Source organism: Onychomys torridus, chromosome 21 (genome assembly GCF_903995425.1).
Source record: "Onychomys torridus chromosome 21, mOncTor1.1, whole genome shotgun sequence".
Lineage (NCBI taxonomy): Eukaryota > Metazoa > Chordata > Mammalia > Rodentia > Cricetidae > Onychomys > Onychomys torridus.
The window spans coordinates 53,796,491-53,811,902 of record NC_050463.1 but is presented as its reverse complement, the minus strand read 5'-3'; the positions used below and the strand labels follow the sequence as shown (position 1 = coordinate 53,811,902).

Below are 15,412 nucleotides of genomic sequence, written 5' to 3'. Positions count from 1 at the left end.
CGAAGTACCTTGGCCAAGCAGGAATACAGAACCTGTTCACTTGGTAAACACAGAACAGGGCAAGCCTTCTGCCCCAGGGCAGGGCATTCCTGTGGGTGAGGTAGTTCCTCAAGTCTTTGTTCCCTGCTCTGCTTTAGCAGGAGATGGGTAACATTTATTGAAAAGAAGTAAAAATGGCACTTTTTGACAGTAGAGAAAACTGCTTCCTATTGTTACCAGTCCATTCAGAGCTCTGAAAAGGAACACACAGGCACTATATATCTAGAGGCTCAGCACTCAGCACACTCTCAACCCCCACCCCTCTTAGTATGGTGTTACAGAACCAGTGGCCGGGCCCTATGTGAAAGACCGCACACCTCTTCTTCTGGAAGCTCCAAACCCATGTGAGGCCCTCCTCTAGGGGAATATCCCTTCCCAGAGACCCCATTCCCACAAAAGCCCTACACAATTCTCAGCTCTGGATTAAAGGTGCAGCTCTCCCCATCTGTGTCAAATACACAGGATGCCATTTCTCAAAGCGATTTGAAACTAAAAGATGGTAAAGTATCTGATATTTGAAAAATAACAAAATGAAAATCAGTCTTCAAAACTGGAAATGCAGGAGTTTTTCTGTAATGAACTGAAACGAATGTGGTTAACAGTCAACGACAACCTTCATGACCAAGAGTGTAGAAACTAATCTTGAGTTCTGAGGGTCTGCAAATGGATCCATGGAGTATGAACTTGGTTGATGCGCACAGACAAACCCAGGGACTTGACTGATTCTCTTTCACAATGCCCTTTGCAAGAGGAAGGGTGGACAGAGTACCGACTTGCCCCAGCCGCTCAAACCCGTACTCACTGCTGCCCGCCGCTCCGCTCGGTGCCGGAGCTCCTCACACCAGCCCAGGAAGAGGAAGGCGTTCTCTTTGGCCAGCCTCTCCGACAGGACCCGCCCAACAGGCGCGCACCTGATCCAGGTGAGGGAATAGGTGTACGCCCTGCTTTCGCCAATGCGATCACCAGTCCTAGAGCCTTTTGTAGAACGTAGCTCAATTGCGTCCACCCGCCTCATTCCTCTGGAACCTTCTAAACCGCCCCTCTTTTTAATCGGGAAAACCCACTGCTTGTGCAGTAGCGCGGCCTAGAGTCGGCGGTCCCACGGGGGTACCCTGCCCACGAGGGCGGTGCCTCAGCGCAGAGGAGCGCCGCCCGGGGAGGGTCCGCGAGCCACTGTCCCCGAGCTCATTGGCCGCCCTGGCACGTCCTAATCCAACCTGCACAACACCGTGCCACCGTGACCTTCTCTGCGCGTAGTGCCGCGTTCACTCCGCCCTCTGTCCGTAGGCGTGTGACCACAGCCTAGCCCAGGAGAGACTCCAGACAGGGTTGCCAGGCCCCGCCCTCCCGCCAGCCCCGCCCTCCCGCCAGCCCCGCCCTCCCGCAGCCCCGCCCTCCCGCAGCCCCGCCCTCCCGCCAGGCCACTCCCCACAGCCCCGCCCCGCTCTCCAGGCCACTTCTGACCCCTCCTCTGTTGGCGTGCAAACGTGGGGCGCGGACTGCGCAGGTTTGCAAGCAGAACACTTGCGTTACGCATGCGCCGCGTCCTTACGCGGTCTCTGGGCGCCAGCGTCCGTACCGAAAGATGGCAGAGGTTGGGTCCAAGTCAGTGTTGTTCGTGTGTCTCGGTAAGGGCGCGCCGACTTAACAGTTTTTCTCTTTGGGACCCTGAAGTGCTGCTTGTGTTAAGCTTCTGAACAAGGACAATGGGCGGAGGGAAGCAGAGACAGGAGGCCTTGGCTGGTCCCGCACCGAAGTACACACTCATTTTTTATTTTCCTGGCTTTTTCATACCCATCCCCCATCTTCCGGTGCTCCTCTGAACCTAAGGTCGCTACAGTTTTGACCCAGATTATGCCTCTGCCCTCCTTCCTGCCCTTTCCAAGCCCATGCCACCCTCGCAACTGCCCTTCCTCCATAGATCTTTGTCCTACTCCTGTCTCTCCCAAGCCTGTGGCCCTTCTCACTTGCTCCTCCTCCCCCAAGTCTGTGTCTCCCATCACCTGCTGTGTAAGTTACTTTCCTTCTCTCTCTGATGAAATATCTAACCAAAACAATCTAAGATTTGTTTTGTCTCAGTTTTAGAGGTTTCGAGCCTTTCTTGATTGTTGATTCTGGTCTTCAGGTGGGCAAAGCATGAGTCAGACTACTCCATGTGGACTGGAGGCACAGAAAGGGAGACATGGGAGTACAAAGCAAGACCAGCTTTAGCCGCAAGAGCGTGCACCCAGTGATGTACTTTCCGTGCAAGGCCCCACATTACTTCCCATCACTCCAGTAATTTTATCATACTGCGAATCTAATGGATTGAACCATTGACTAGGTCAGAGCCCTTATGATCAAGTCTCCTCCGGGTATGCCATCACCAACATACTGAGAGTTGTGTTTTCCTTTCTTTCTTTTTTTTTTTTTTAAATTTTTTGTTGTTGTTTTTCGAGACAGTGTTTCTCTGTGTAGCTTCGTGCCTTTCCTGGATCTTGCTGTGTAGACCAGGCTGGCCTCGAACTCACAAAGATCCGCCTGCCTCTGCCTCCCGAGTGCTGGGATTAAAGGCGTGAGCCACCGTCGCCCAGCCAAGTTGTGTTTTTCCAATCAGTCAAGGTAACAGTGAAGATCAGTCACCATCCCTGCCCTTCCCTCATGCCCTTGTCCTTCACCTAACTTGTCTTTTCTCCTCCAAACCCTCCCACCTCTCACCTGCCAACTAGTCCAGATGGCTTCATATCTCTAGTGGGACTCCCTAAGGTAGCCCCTTCTACTTTAATGGCTGGAGTTCTTGGTTCCCCTCCATTGTGCCAAGATGAACCAAGGCTGTGGGAAGAACATTCTGAGAGTGTCCTAAGCAGGCTTGCTTGGTATCATCTTTGGGTCACAGTTGCTGTGGTTCTGAGCAGTGGTCTGTCTCTTCCTTAGGTCTCTCGGAAACCTTGGTTTCTAGTCCCTGGGGCAATCACTTAGTTTTTAAAAAAGTTTTAAAGTTTTTTTTTTTTTAAAGATGAATAATCTTTCGAATATCTTCCAACTCAGAATTTTCATTCTCAGAATTTTAACCATGATTTTCCTTTACATAATATATAATTAATTTTTCTTTCAGAGTTCTTACCTCATTGCCTCCACCCTGAGGGGAAAGGCCTAAATTGCCAACAGTCCAGTTATTCAGATCTTTTGCCCTCTGCATTTCCTACAGAGTAGTACTCCTTGTCTTTAGGACAGAAGTAGGCCAAGACTTTTCTTGTCCATCTCTCTATCTTTCCCACTCACTCATGGAGACTACCTTTAAGAAACTGTTGCTGGCCTGCTCTGAAGGTGGTCCCTGTGCCTTGATGGTGTGGTTTTGCTTAGAAGGCCTTATGTGTTATGAAGTCAAAATCAAAGACTCCTGTCTTTTCTTTCATAGACCATTGGTCTCTTCCTTTTACCTTCTATAGAGATATTTTATTCTACAAATTTAATTTTTATTTGACAGCCTGTTGAGTTCCTAGTAAGAGTTATCTTTCTTGTGGGTAATAGCTTATTTTTCCACCTTCAGTACAATATAGCATGTAATATTTGCAAGGTGTCTGAAGTGAAAAGTAAAAGTTTGACCTTATTTCGTGTTGATAGTGGACATTACGATCTTTATTGAAGGCCATGGAAACAACATATTCACTAAACATTGGTTTCTTTCAGTACCTATTAGTATCCCATTGCTCTATTTCTGCTTATTATAGTTAATTATCCTGGCATATTGCACTAGTATGACATTTAAAGAGAAGTATTTGATTGCATATATTTGTCTTCAGTATAATTCAGTATTTTGTTTTTAACCACTGGAGATGCATGTAGTGGTGAACACCGCAGATGAAGCCTCAGCCTTTCAGAAGCCCATGTTCTGTCATTATCAGTCAAGTAATGCTAGTGGCCTCATTCAGTTGCTGTGAAGTGTTCAATAAAAGCAGAAACAGAGTGGGAACAGGACTTACCTGAAAGTGACTAGTGAGCAGAGACCTGAAGGTGGGCAAGGGGCATGTCTGTCCAGGCCCAGAAGACAGAGCATGTAGTTTTCAGGTGAGAGTTGTAACTAGGGAAGTCATGATACCTGAGTTTGGAGACCAGGCAGCCTTTCTCAGCCAAGCTTTCTTTGCCCATGGGTATCAAACATATATCATTCTAAATACATTGGGAGGAATTAGGTCCTTATGTACAGTGTATACTTTAGGTCAGGCATCTACGTACTCTGTAAAGAGCTGGAGTGAATCCTTAAACTTTGTGTGGCGAACAATAGTGTAATCATAGATGGCTCATAAGCAATCAAGCTTGGTTATGTTCAGTAGAACTTGTTCATAGATACCAGCATTGGGACTTGAGACAATTTTCACATATCACAAGATTTTCTGCATTTGCATTTTTTTAATGATTTAAAACTAAAAATTTTGTTAACCCTCTGGACTATATGTGAGTATGGTAGGCCATGAGTTGTCATTTCTGGGCTCCTATTTGGAGTGCAGATCATGGGAAGCTGTGTGAGGACTTATCTCTGAGTGAGATAAACCATGGGAGGTTCAGAGCAGAAGTGGGGAGGGGTATAGTTTGTTCCATCTGCAGTGTGGAGATTAGGCTGCAAGAGGCCCTGGGAGAAGCAGGGATATCCTTAGTCAGATGTGTGCTAGTCAGGTGGTAAGTTGCAAGTCCAGGAAAATTTGAGGGTAGTACAGATGCATTGTACCCAGAGCACATTTGAAGTACAGTAAAAGCTGTTGTGTTTGAAATGTAAAAGTTTTATTCCTTCAGAACATTTTAAGATGAAGTGTACATGTACTGAACCATCAGGAGTTTGTCAGTCATGGGGCTACTAGTTAAGAAAGGCATCTTGTTTTATTAAGATATTGAGAAGAGCCTTTTGCTCTCTTAAGCTGGTTGAGACTGGACAAAGGCAGGTGTGATCTCAGCTCCAGCCATTGTGTTTGGTAAGAAACCAATGTCCTATTTAAGTTTCAGAACTTGTAAAAGGTAAAATCTGGGGCTGAGGCTCCATGTTTTTCTTATGGCCAGTGTACTGACTTCTAATATATATGTATGTTTTTATTTGTTCATTTCTGATGGGGTCAGAGATCTAACCTAGGATCTTGTATATAGTAGGCCACATCTCAACTGTGTATCTTTTAATAATATTAATTTTAATAACACAAATTGGGAAGCTAGAGGCTAGTTATTAGCACTAGTTATAGCTAGTTATTTATTGGTCTTGTAGGTTGTGTGACTTGTAGTCTCTGTAGAAATAGGGTGCTTTTAATCTACACTTACATATGTTTAAATACAGCTGTCTGGGCTGAAAGTATGAGTGAATATGCTAAAATGATGAAATGAAGATAGGACATAGACTCTATAATTCCTCTAATTTCCTTTAAGAAACCTTAAACCCAGAAATATTACTTCCCATTCTCCATTAAGGACCTGCGTTCTAGAGTTGATCCCACACTAGGAGGAAAGAGTGGGACCCAGAAGAACATCAGCAGGCTCCTACCGGTCCCCTTGCATGTGTCACCAGGAAGAGGTGCTATGTCCAGTCACAACTGTCCACTCTTACCAAACTTAGTCATGAAATCATGTATGCTAACTCTTTAACAAATGGGAAGTGGGACAGTTCTTTCAAACTCTTTGGCTCTTCAATCAGAAGGTTTCTGTGTCAAATAAAACTAAATAGATCTGCATGTTTTTCTCTTATAAACCTGCCTTATTAGAGTTGTCTGGGCTGATTAAAGAGTGGATGAGGAAAGGAGTCATACTTATATAAGTCATACTTATATACCTAGTTTCCCATTGCCTTTTTCATGTAACCTCACAGAGTATCTCTGCCTTCCATTCTGAGCTCTTGAGAACTTTCCCACTTAGCAGGAAGATATTGTATCTTAAACAGCTTTCTGTCTGTAGGCCTACCATACTACTTGGTTCAAAAGTAGTATGCATACAAAGTAAGTGTGTTTGGTAAGCTACATTACCAGAACCTTCAAATTGTTCTCACTGGCCACACCAAGTATAGACTTGGCATGGGATTAGGGCTCCATGTCCCAGACCCCTCAATTCATGCTCCCTGATGGCAGTCCCTGCCTTCTGTGTCTGGACTAGTACAGATACAGCCCTGCATCCTGCAGTTCCTACCTTCAGGTCCTTCCACAATGCCATTTATACTTTGTAATCCTGTGGACATCAGTTCATTCTTAGGTTCCCTCGCATCTTATTTAGCTTTGTGGAGTCTTTGTTTCTCTAGTCTTGCACTATTGCAGCACTTGTTTATCAGCATTTATTACTATTTTTTTATTATTATGTTGTATCTTTTCAGTATATGAGCATGCCTCATTGTTGATCTGCTTGCAGAGGTAAGGTGTCTTTGTCATTCTCGGTATAGTAAGGAATTTGGTTCTTGTTCTGATTGGCTCATCTTTGATTTCCTTGGTACTTTCTTGGAATGATGGAGCATCTGTTAACACCTGGAAGCCCCATAGTTGTATGCTGTTGGGGGACTCGGGTAGGTCCTGATTCATCATCCCCTCACATTTAACTAGTAACTCTGAATATCATAGCTTCCTGGCTTGGCAGTAGGACTCTTAGCATATTGTCAGTCAATGACAAGAGGGTCAGGTGTCCCCAAAGTACAAGAAGACTTCTTATTTGGGACCTCCAGAATGAGTTTTTCCTCCCTCCCTCTGTCTCCAATCTGTATCTTCTTTTGAGTCACAACCATGTCACTTACCTGAATTCTAAGGAATCACTAAACCTGAGAGGCAGGGGGAGGGAAGGCAATTTGTAGCCAGCTAGATTAGGGATTCCAACCTAGCTATTGATGTCAGAAGTTGTGGACAGGTGAGGCAGTCAGGAGAAACCTCTCCCTGTTTCTCTAGCTGGCTAACTCATGGGACCACAGTCTTCTTGGGATAGGGCTTTGCATGATTACTCAGTAAAGCTTGTGTTGAATTGCCTTGTATTTTAATTTGAAATGTTACTAATCTTTATTATGTTTGGTATACTTAAAAATACATATTCCTGTTCTATTGTACTTATTTTAACTTAAACTAAGCTGATTGCAACCCACTTCACTGATTTCAGAACTTGGTTTTGGTTCATTGCTAGTGAAAGTTGATTTGGGTCTTATTTGCTTTCTTGAGCTTTAGTTACCTCAGCTGTGAATGTGGTTTGATCAGAATTTGTGCCGAGGAATTCTGCCCCACTTTCCCAATCTTAAACGCAGGTACTGGGCATCCACTCTGAAAGTGGTCCACCCATTCTGTAAGCCAGGAATTGGTATCTACCTTTCTGCCACAACTAACAACCTGTATGTCTTCTCCCTCTTTTTTTAAGGTAACATTTGCCGGTCACCCATTGCAGAAGCAGTTTTCAGAAAATTGGTAACTGATGAAAATGTCTCCGACAATGTGAGTACTGTTCAGTAGTGTAAAGAGTCCAGGCTAAGTACCTATGGGCAGAAAGGTGCCAGAACATTCTTTTTCTCTCCTGCAGTGGAGGATAGACAGTGCGGCTACATCCACCTATGAAGTGGGGAACCCCCCTGACTATCGTGGGCAGAGCTGCATGAGAAAACATGGCATCCCCATGAATCACGTTGCACGACAGGTATCGTACTGGAACTTGACGTATGTTTTGTGTTACAGTGGGCCATTGACAGCAGCGCCGTTTCCGACTGGAACGTGGGCCGGCCCCCAGACCCAAGAGCTGTCAGCTGCCTAAGAAATCATGGCATTAGCACAGCCCATAAGGCAAGACAGGTAGAAAAGATCTTGTTTAATTTCTACTGCGTAGAATCCCGTAATTTGAAAAACTGACCACCCTGTGTGTTACTGGATGCATTTGGTTGGGGTGAACTAAGTTACTGCCAGTGTAGTTCTAAAGGTTTAGATGACCTTGGATAACTTGTTAAAGTACAAATAAAAGGCATAAAGTACAGTGAGACAGTCTTGACTATGAGGCCTTGGAAAGCAAAGACAGAGCTCCTTCCAGAGCAATTTTAATGATTAGCTTTAGAAGTAGGATTTCCATGCAATCTTTTTGGTTTTTTCTTTTCCTTTTGTTTTTAAGAAAAAGTTCTCAACCATTGTTTTTTTTTTTTTTTAGTTTGAAAACACAAGTAAAGAATATTCTGTAGGTCAATATCACATTTTTTTGCTTATGTTTACAGGTTCTTTCTCTTTACTGATTTCTACCCTTTGTGTAAATAACTATTCTAGTACAGTTCTTAAAGTTTTCTTTCCCTGGTCTGCCAACCTAGGTTTATTAGATGGCCTGCTTTTTTTTTGACTCAGTAATAATGTCTTGGACTGTGAGCTTAGTGTGGTCAGCTGTGGAGAACGGCCCTTGTTGTTCAAAGTTCCTTCCATCAGCTTGTACATGGACTGACTGTGACACTGAGGTTATGTGGATGCTTCCCCCATTTTGTGGAGAGGTCACCCCCAAATTTCCTTCTGCTTTTTAACCTGATAGGAGTGGGATCACCTCAGACTCAAGGCAGTCCTTCTGATTCGGCTTCTCCAGTGCTGGGATTGTGGGTATGCACCGTATCCCTGGCACAGAGTCCATACATTCATAGTGTCTTCTCCGTGTTGCTGCTAAGTGTAACAGCAGTTGTCCTGGTCAGTGTTAAGTGCTTTATTGTTCTATCTGCTTTACCTCTGCTGGGCTTGTGGGCAGCTTCTAGTGTGAGATTTCTATGGGTAACGCTCCACTGCAGATGGAGTGAGCATGAGTATAGGATTCTATGGGTTTATACCTAGCGACTGTACCTGTACCTCATCAAATGCACTGGGGATGCTTTCTGATCTTTAGAAGTTTGTAAAAAGTTGACAGTATCTCTGCTTTGGAAAAATTGGTCTGATCAATTGTTTTTGCTGTTCCTTTGGTTTAAAATTACCCATCTTTTTTTCTGGCTGCTGGTTTTTCTTCTGGTCTACAGTTAAGCAGCTTTGCTGTGGGAAACCAAAGTATGCTTTTCGAATTGTGACTGATTTTTTTTTTTTAATCAATTTTAAGAAATGACAGACTGTTATCTTACCACATTTTCCTTTTTTTGTAAAGACAACTTTTATGTATATTGAACATAAAATCTTTATGTTCTTTTCTCTTGTTTCCATCCTGTCACTCTGTTCTTATTATGAGGTTTCCTGCTAACCAGTTTTCTGCTCTAAGCATTTTGCTATTTCCAGAGTCCTTAAGTGTATTTATGGAGTTATTGATATCTGTCATTTTATTAACAGCTGTTTTAGGTTTTACTTGATCTTTTTGTAATTGTAGTTTTCTGGTGAAACTTAGCCCCTTACAGTTTTTTGGACATCATACTGTTACTATTATTTCATAATTTATTCTTTGGCAATTTCATATGTGTGCATAATATATTTGCTCCTATTAACTTTTCTGTTTTCCTCTTTTGTTTCCTTCTAACTCCTTTCGATTCCTTCTTCTCAACATATCTCTCTCCTACTTTCGTGTGTGTGTGTGTGTGTGTGTGTGTGTGTGTGCGTGTGTGTGTGTGCGTGTGTGCGCACGTGCGCTCATCCCACTGAGTTTAATTAGGGATGTTGCATGCCTGTGGTATGGGGCTGTTTACTGGATAGTGGGGAGCTTGCCATTGGCTGCTCCACTTAAGAAAAATGACCTCCTCAGCTAGGGGTTAGGCCCATTCTTGCCAGACTATTGATGGGTTCCATGTTGTGCAGTAATGAAAGCTGCTGTGAATTCACAAGTGAACATACTGTTAGTATTTTAAATAAGGTTGCTTTGTTTTGTTTTGTTTTGTTTTGTTTTTAACATCTTTCTGAGTCATTTCTGAGCCTGCTTTCTTTTTACCTTTTTGGAGTACTGGGAATTAGAGTATCTTAGGTAGGGCCTAGTACATGGTTGTATGCAAACGATCTGCCACTGAGCTGTATCCCCAGCATTATTTAGTTTTTATTTTGATAGTCTCACTGTAGCCGAGGTTGGCTTTGATCATGATCTTCCTGCTTCTCCTTCACAAGGAGCTGAAATTACAGACCTATAATACTAGGCCTGGCGAGTCTGTTTTCTTCTCTTTGCAATGTGGTGTCCTTGCAGGTGGTGTGTAACAATCACAGTGCCTTTGAATGATCACATTCTTACACCATTGTTGTCAGGATGCAGGTAGGTAAGAGTCTCAGTCAGATTGAAGGCTTATGGTAATTGAGTACCTTGCTCTTTCTGCTGGGCTTGAGGTATGGCACAGACAGTACACCATTGGGGCAGGGGCAGTCCTGGCATTGAACGTTGGTCTTTTCTTTACTGAGTTGACACAACTTCTCATTGGCCTGTTGAGCTTTTTTGTCCTGGTAGGAGAGAACTTGGTCAGGCCAAGAGGAAAAGGCTATACTAGCTCTCATTTTCTGGGTCTGTATTCTTCCAAGGCTGGCCACAGTTTCTTCTCCATTTTCCCAGACTGACAACAAGGCAGCTGGGACCCTGTTTTTCTGCCATGGCTTTTGCCTGGGTCTCTATTCTGAAGGAAGCTCCTGGGCACTTAACACCACTGAAATCTCAATCCTGGTGGTTGTTTGTGCGTGCTTACTCAGTTGTGGTTTAGTATCAAACAGTGATATTAACAGTGATCCACAAGTCCTTTGGAAGCATTCCTAAATTGCACATAACTTTACCTTAGATGGTATAACCTAATAGAACCTATTGCAGAAGCTCTTAAGAAAATCTGCCTGACGGTACTATCCCCTGAACTGAAAATTAAGACGTCTGTGGGCTAGAGCAATGTCTCAGTGGTTAAGAGTTCTTCCTCAGCATCCATGTTAGGCAGATCATAACTCTAGCTCCAGGTGATCTGATGCCCTCTGGTTTCTACTAGCACCTGTACACAGGTGCATACCTTCATGCATGCGCGCGCGCGCGCGCACACACACACACACACACGCACGCACGCACGCACGCACGCACGCACGCAAGCAAACAGGCAAACAGGCAAATAAGAACAAATCTTAAGAAAAAAAGCCCATGGTTCTGGGTTTTTAATGTTGTAAAAAATATTTATTTATTTTTGTTTTTATATGTATGAGTGTTTTGCCTGAAAGTATGTGTACCACATTCATGTAGTGCTTGCCGAGGCTAGAATTGAGTGTCAGAATCATTGAAACTTGAATTACACAGTTTTGAGACACAATGTGGGTGCTGGGAACCTGGGCCCTCTGCAAGAGCATCAAGTGCTTTTCACCACTGATCTATTTCTCTAGTCCTGGATTTGTATTTTTTAATTAAGAAAAAAAAATTTTGTTTTAGTTTTAACAATGATAAAACCCCTGTAAATGGGCTGTTTGGGTATGGACTTGAATGCTTTAAGAGTTAAAAGAACTCTTGGACTATAATGACTGGAGAGTTAAAAAGCCCTTAGGAGAGTTCTGGGTAGGATCCAGTTAGTGCTTAGTGAGATCAGCAGGTAAGGCCCATGCATAGGAACTCAACTGGAGATGATCTGTTATCTGTGGCTGTATCCCTGCCACACTGCTGTAACGAACCAGGTATTCTTAGGAGCATGCTTATGACCTGGAAGAAGAATCTTGGTTTCTGTGTGGGTTTTCTAATTATTTTTGGTAATGGGATTAATTTGTCCCATGCCGTATCCTGTGTAACTGTATGCAAAAATGCTTTACTGTGAGTTCTTCATGAGATGAAGTTCTATCTGCTCTTCTTAGTTATTTTAAAATCCAAAAATCTCATGTGGTTTGACTGTGTAAGCCACTAAGTGTTACCTTTTTAAAAGGATAAATCAATTATAATAGGCAAAAATTAATGCTAAGGTATTTCTTATAACTTGAAAAAATAACATTTTATATAATAGTATTTGCTTAATATCTTTGAAATAAGTTATAAGTCTTGGGGATATTAAAAAACAATATAATCCTTTGTAATTATTTAAATGCTATACTAAAAGTTAATAGAAGTGTATACGAAAAGTTAAAATTTCCCATTTTTAATAGAATAACAAGCAAGTGACCATTTTTATTATTGTTTGGCTATAGTTATTCCTTTTACCCAAGTGCTTCCTGTGTAGTCAAAATCTAGAAGATAAATTTCTTTAACTACACTTAAGGGGGCTTACATGTCTTAAACTATATGGTGTCAAAAAAAAAAAATCGTACATCTGATGATGTCCTAGAGGAGTCCCTTCCATGTTAAGTTATGGATTTGCAGTCATGGATTCTTGTCCCTGGTGGACCTTCTACCCTTTGAAAATGAGTTACTTTTCCTTTTCTCAGGCCCTGTATCTCCTTTCTGCCTTGCTTTCTGTGAGAATATTTATTGTCCTTCATGAATGGATGGCCCCACTAGAAGATCTGTTCCTTGATTAATCTGGAATGTGTTACCAAGGCCTAAGACAGTCAGTGGAATGACAAATAGAGTAGTGGAGGTGATTGCATGAATGTCATTTAAGTGTGTCAACAGAATTATATTTCTTTACTGAGGGACCAAAACTGGCAATAAACTTTATGTCCATAGTTCATATTTTCTAATTATTGCAAAGAACCTTGTACAAAATGTCCATATTTTATATTTTTTGATTATTTCAAAGAACCTTGCACAAAATTATTTTGCAATATAGTTTTGGAAATACTTAAAAAATACCCTAAATTGCTTATTTTGTTAAAATTTTACTTAATGACTGAACATGTAATTTAGTTAATGAGTTAACATGTCTTTTTTCCAACTACTGTTTTATATGTATATAATCACTGTGTTTTGACTCCTTAATTGTAGATTACAAAAGAAGACTTTGCCACTTTCGATTATATACTATGTATGGATGAAAGCAATCTGAGGTAATCATTATGTACAATTGCTTTTTTAAGACAGGGTTTCCCTGTATAGCTCATCTGTTCTGGAACTCACAACTGCCTCTGCCTCCTGAGTGCTGAGATTACAGGCAAGTGCCCCATGCCTGCTTTATGAGGGAATCATAGTATCCCTGCCCTCTCAGTATGTCATAGGCCTAGCAAGTGATTGTACGGAATGACTTCCTGTTATCTTACAGTTTTTAATGTACAAGGTTGGTTATAATTTACAGATTATTCAGGATGGCAGGAATATCAGAGGGTGAGGTATGGTTGTCTCAGAGATCTGTTTACAGAGATGTGTCTTCCAAAAGAGAAAGTCCAGCTAGTGCAATGAATGGACATGAAGACCAGCTGGTTTGGGGCTATAGGTTTAGAGGTGATGTATTGATTTGCATTGATTCTGAGTATCTAGTGTCTTATTTCCTTAAAAATGCAGCACTCTAGAGTAAGTCTGATACGATAGAGACTTTACTGGGTTTACACTTTTGGCTGATTAACACTGATGGGCTTAGATGTTAAGTAGCAATGGTTGCTCTGTAATGCTGATGTGGTCTGCAGGTCCACACCACTCATTAGTAAATTTACTTTATTACCAAGGAAGAAATTGAGGAACTGTAGACTTAAGTTACTCCCCTAAGTTCATGAGACAGATGGCTGGGTGTAGAAGGGCCTAAAGCCATAGCTGTTTCCACCTTGGCCTTCGTGCCTTCCATTGAACTCATTTGTCCCAACCACACTTGCCTCACTCACCTGTCCTTGCACTCAGTCTTCACTGGACCCGCACATTGTTCATACTGTCCCTTTGTCTTGGGATGCGGTATACATGTTTTGTTTTTTCACTTCTCTCCTGGCATTTTATGTGTCTGAAATGATACCATTTTTATTGTATCAAAATCCATTTCAAAATCAAAGGAAAACCTAATAATTGTGTGACTTAAAGATGTACATTTGGGTATCAGAATCAGTGCACTGTGGCATATAGCTGCAGGAGTCCCACAGGTCTTGAGAGTATTCTGTTTCATTTCAAATCAGGTTGCACGGTTGTATTTTGATAGGACATTTCATAAACCCTGAGCAGATGTCCCTGTTTAACTTAAAACCTTAGATCAGAAATCTAAGTTCATGTTTTGATTTTACAGAGATTTGAATAGAAGAAGTAATCAAGTTAAAAACTGCAAAGCTAAAATTGAGTTACTTGGGAGCTATGATCCACAGAAACAACTCATTATTGAAGATCCCTATTATGTAAGTACATTTCAGGTTTGGGGCCACTGTTAAGATGGGCAGGAAATATTATTCTGTAGAATTAAATGACAGGAGTGGGTCTTCTGAGGACATTGTTATCATAAACCATTGTTGGTTTTTCTTTTTATGTCCTTGCAGGGCAATGATTCTGACTTCGAAGTGGTGTACCAGCAATGCCTCAGGTGCTGCAAGGCCTTCCTGGAGAAGACTCACTAGATGGTCCTGCCCACCACCATTGAGCAACTCACTCACCAGAGCCATGCCCAAGGGTGGTGGCAGTCCTTAGCCCCGTGCCCCACCTGTCTTTTCAGCTGATTTACTGTATATCTTTAAAATAACTGTAGGTGGAAATTAGGTATATGTTCAGAAGGATAAAAGTATTTGAGTAAGACAATTTGAGGTGTGGCTAAGCATTCTTAGACTAATTGAACCTCTCACCTTGTCCTAATTACAAAATAGTGGAACAAGCAAATATGGAACAAAATAGAACCCAATAAAGTAAGAATGACCTACAAGGTCCAGATCAGCCTCTGAGCTCAGCCAGCCTGAGTAGTCTGGTCTAACTAGAGTATGTGCATGGGCAGCACCCAGTGGTACCATTTGCTTGCCTTATACCTCTGTCCTAGACTCTTGTGACAATAACTCATCCATATCAGCCTTCCATTTAACATTGGAAAAGTTTAAACTCAGACACTGAGGGCATTTAAATATTTGAAAGAGGAGAAGCTAGTTGTGATAATGCAGGCCTGCAATTCCAGCAGGCCATCTTGGGCTACACAGTGGAGATGGGAGCAACAGACTGATAAAATGAGCATTTCTACTCTTACTTGGTTTTTGAGCTTTGTTCCTATTTTACCTCAACAGTGGTATGTTTGTAGTGTTCTTTCATCAGCATTTAAAAAGTTAACAGGCAAGCATAAGTAATTTTAGAGCATTTTCAGAAAGTGACCTCAAATTCATATGGCTATATGTCAGAAGAGAATGTGAGTTAAACTGGGAAGTTAACAAATACAACTGAAATAGAAATCTGGTGTCTGCCTCCTTTTTTATTGACAAATGAAAAAAAAAAATAGCTAAAACATTGCCTCCATGTGCCTTTTTATTTGGTCTGATGTTAAGTTTGTGTATTCTCAATATTAGAAAGTAAAATGATGAAAAATATAAACACATTGCTGGGACAATTGGTGATGTGTGTTTAATTAAGAGACTCCAAGAACTACCCTTCTCTGAGCCTTCTTCATGTAACTGGTGCTCCCCGCTGGCTTCCTAGCTGAGTAGGTGATAACTATTTTAGCTTT

At 42.0% G+C, this 15,412-nt stretch overlaps 2 protein-coding genes across 6 annotated transcripts in view; one reads left to right on the top strand and one right to left on the bottom strand.

The window, feature by feature from the left end:
* Positions 1–1,403, bottom strand: part of Sh3yl1 (SH3 and SYLF domain containing 1) — an 88,602-nt gene extending 87,199 nt beyond the window's left edge. For all 3 annotated transcript variants that reach the window (XR_004943350.1, XM_036170246.1, XM_036170245.1), the window contains exon 1: positions 842–1,403. Coding sequence is in view for 2 of the 3 variants with exons in the window: in XM_036170246.1 (XP_036026139.1) it covers position 842 (1 nt within the window). In the remaining variant the exon portion in view is untranslated. The remainder of the gene's footprint in view (positions 1–841) is intronic.
* Positions 1,404–1,547: 144 nt separating this feature from the next.
* Positions 1,548–15,140, top strand: Acp1 (acid phosphatase 1). Of its 3 annotated transcripts, XM_036170820.1 has the most exons (7): positions 1,589–1,667; positions 2,165–2,393; positions 7,375–7,448; positions 7,534–7,647; positions 12,793–12,854; positions 14,009–14,114; positions 14,253–15,140. In XM_036170820.1, the coding sequence occupies exons 2-7, from the start codon at positions 2,375–2,377 to the stop codon at positions 14,328–14,330; spliced, it is 453 nt and encodes a 150-aa protein (XP_036026713.1). In that variant the 5' UTR covers positions 1,589–1,667; positions 2,165–2,374; the 3' UTR covers positions 14,331–15,140. The 3 variants fall into 3 exon arrangements, with proteins under 3 accessions (XP_036026711.1, XP_036026710.1, XP_036026713.1); XM_036170818.1 differs by lacking the exons at positions 2,165–2,393; positions 7,534–7,647 and adding an exon at positions 7,686–7,799 and having other exon boundaries at positions 1,548–1,667; XM_036170817.1 differs by lacking the exon at positions 2,165–2,393 and having other exon boundaries at positions 1,548–1,667.
* Positions 15,141–15,412: the final 272 nt, after the last annotated feature.

What these genes read in the sequence shown, in the direction of transcription:
- Acp1 (XM_036170818.1), top strand. Translation starts at nt 1,625, where the DNA reads ATGGCAGAGGTTGGGTCCAAGTCAGTGTTGTTCGTGTGTCTCG. An exon ending in AGTGTTGTTCGTGTGTCTCG is followed by an intron (nt 1,668 to 7,374) that starts GTAAGGGCGCGC and finishes TCTTTTTTTAAG; the next exon opens with GTAACATTTGCCGGTCACCC. An exon ending in CAGCCCATAAGGCAAGACAG is followed by an intron (nt 7,800 to 12,792) that starts GTAGAAAAGATC and finishes CCTTAATTGTAG; the next exon opens with ATTACAAAAGAAGACTTTGC.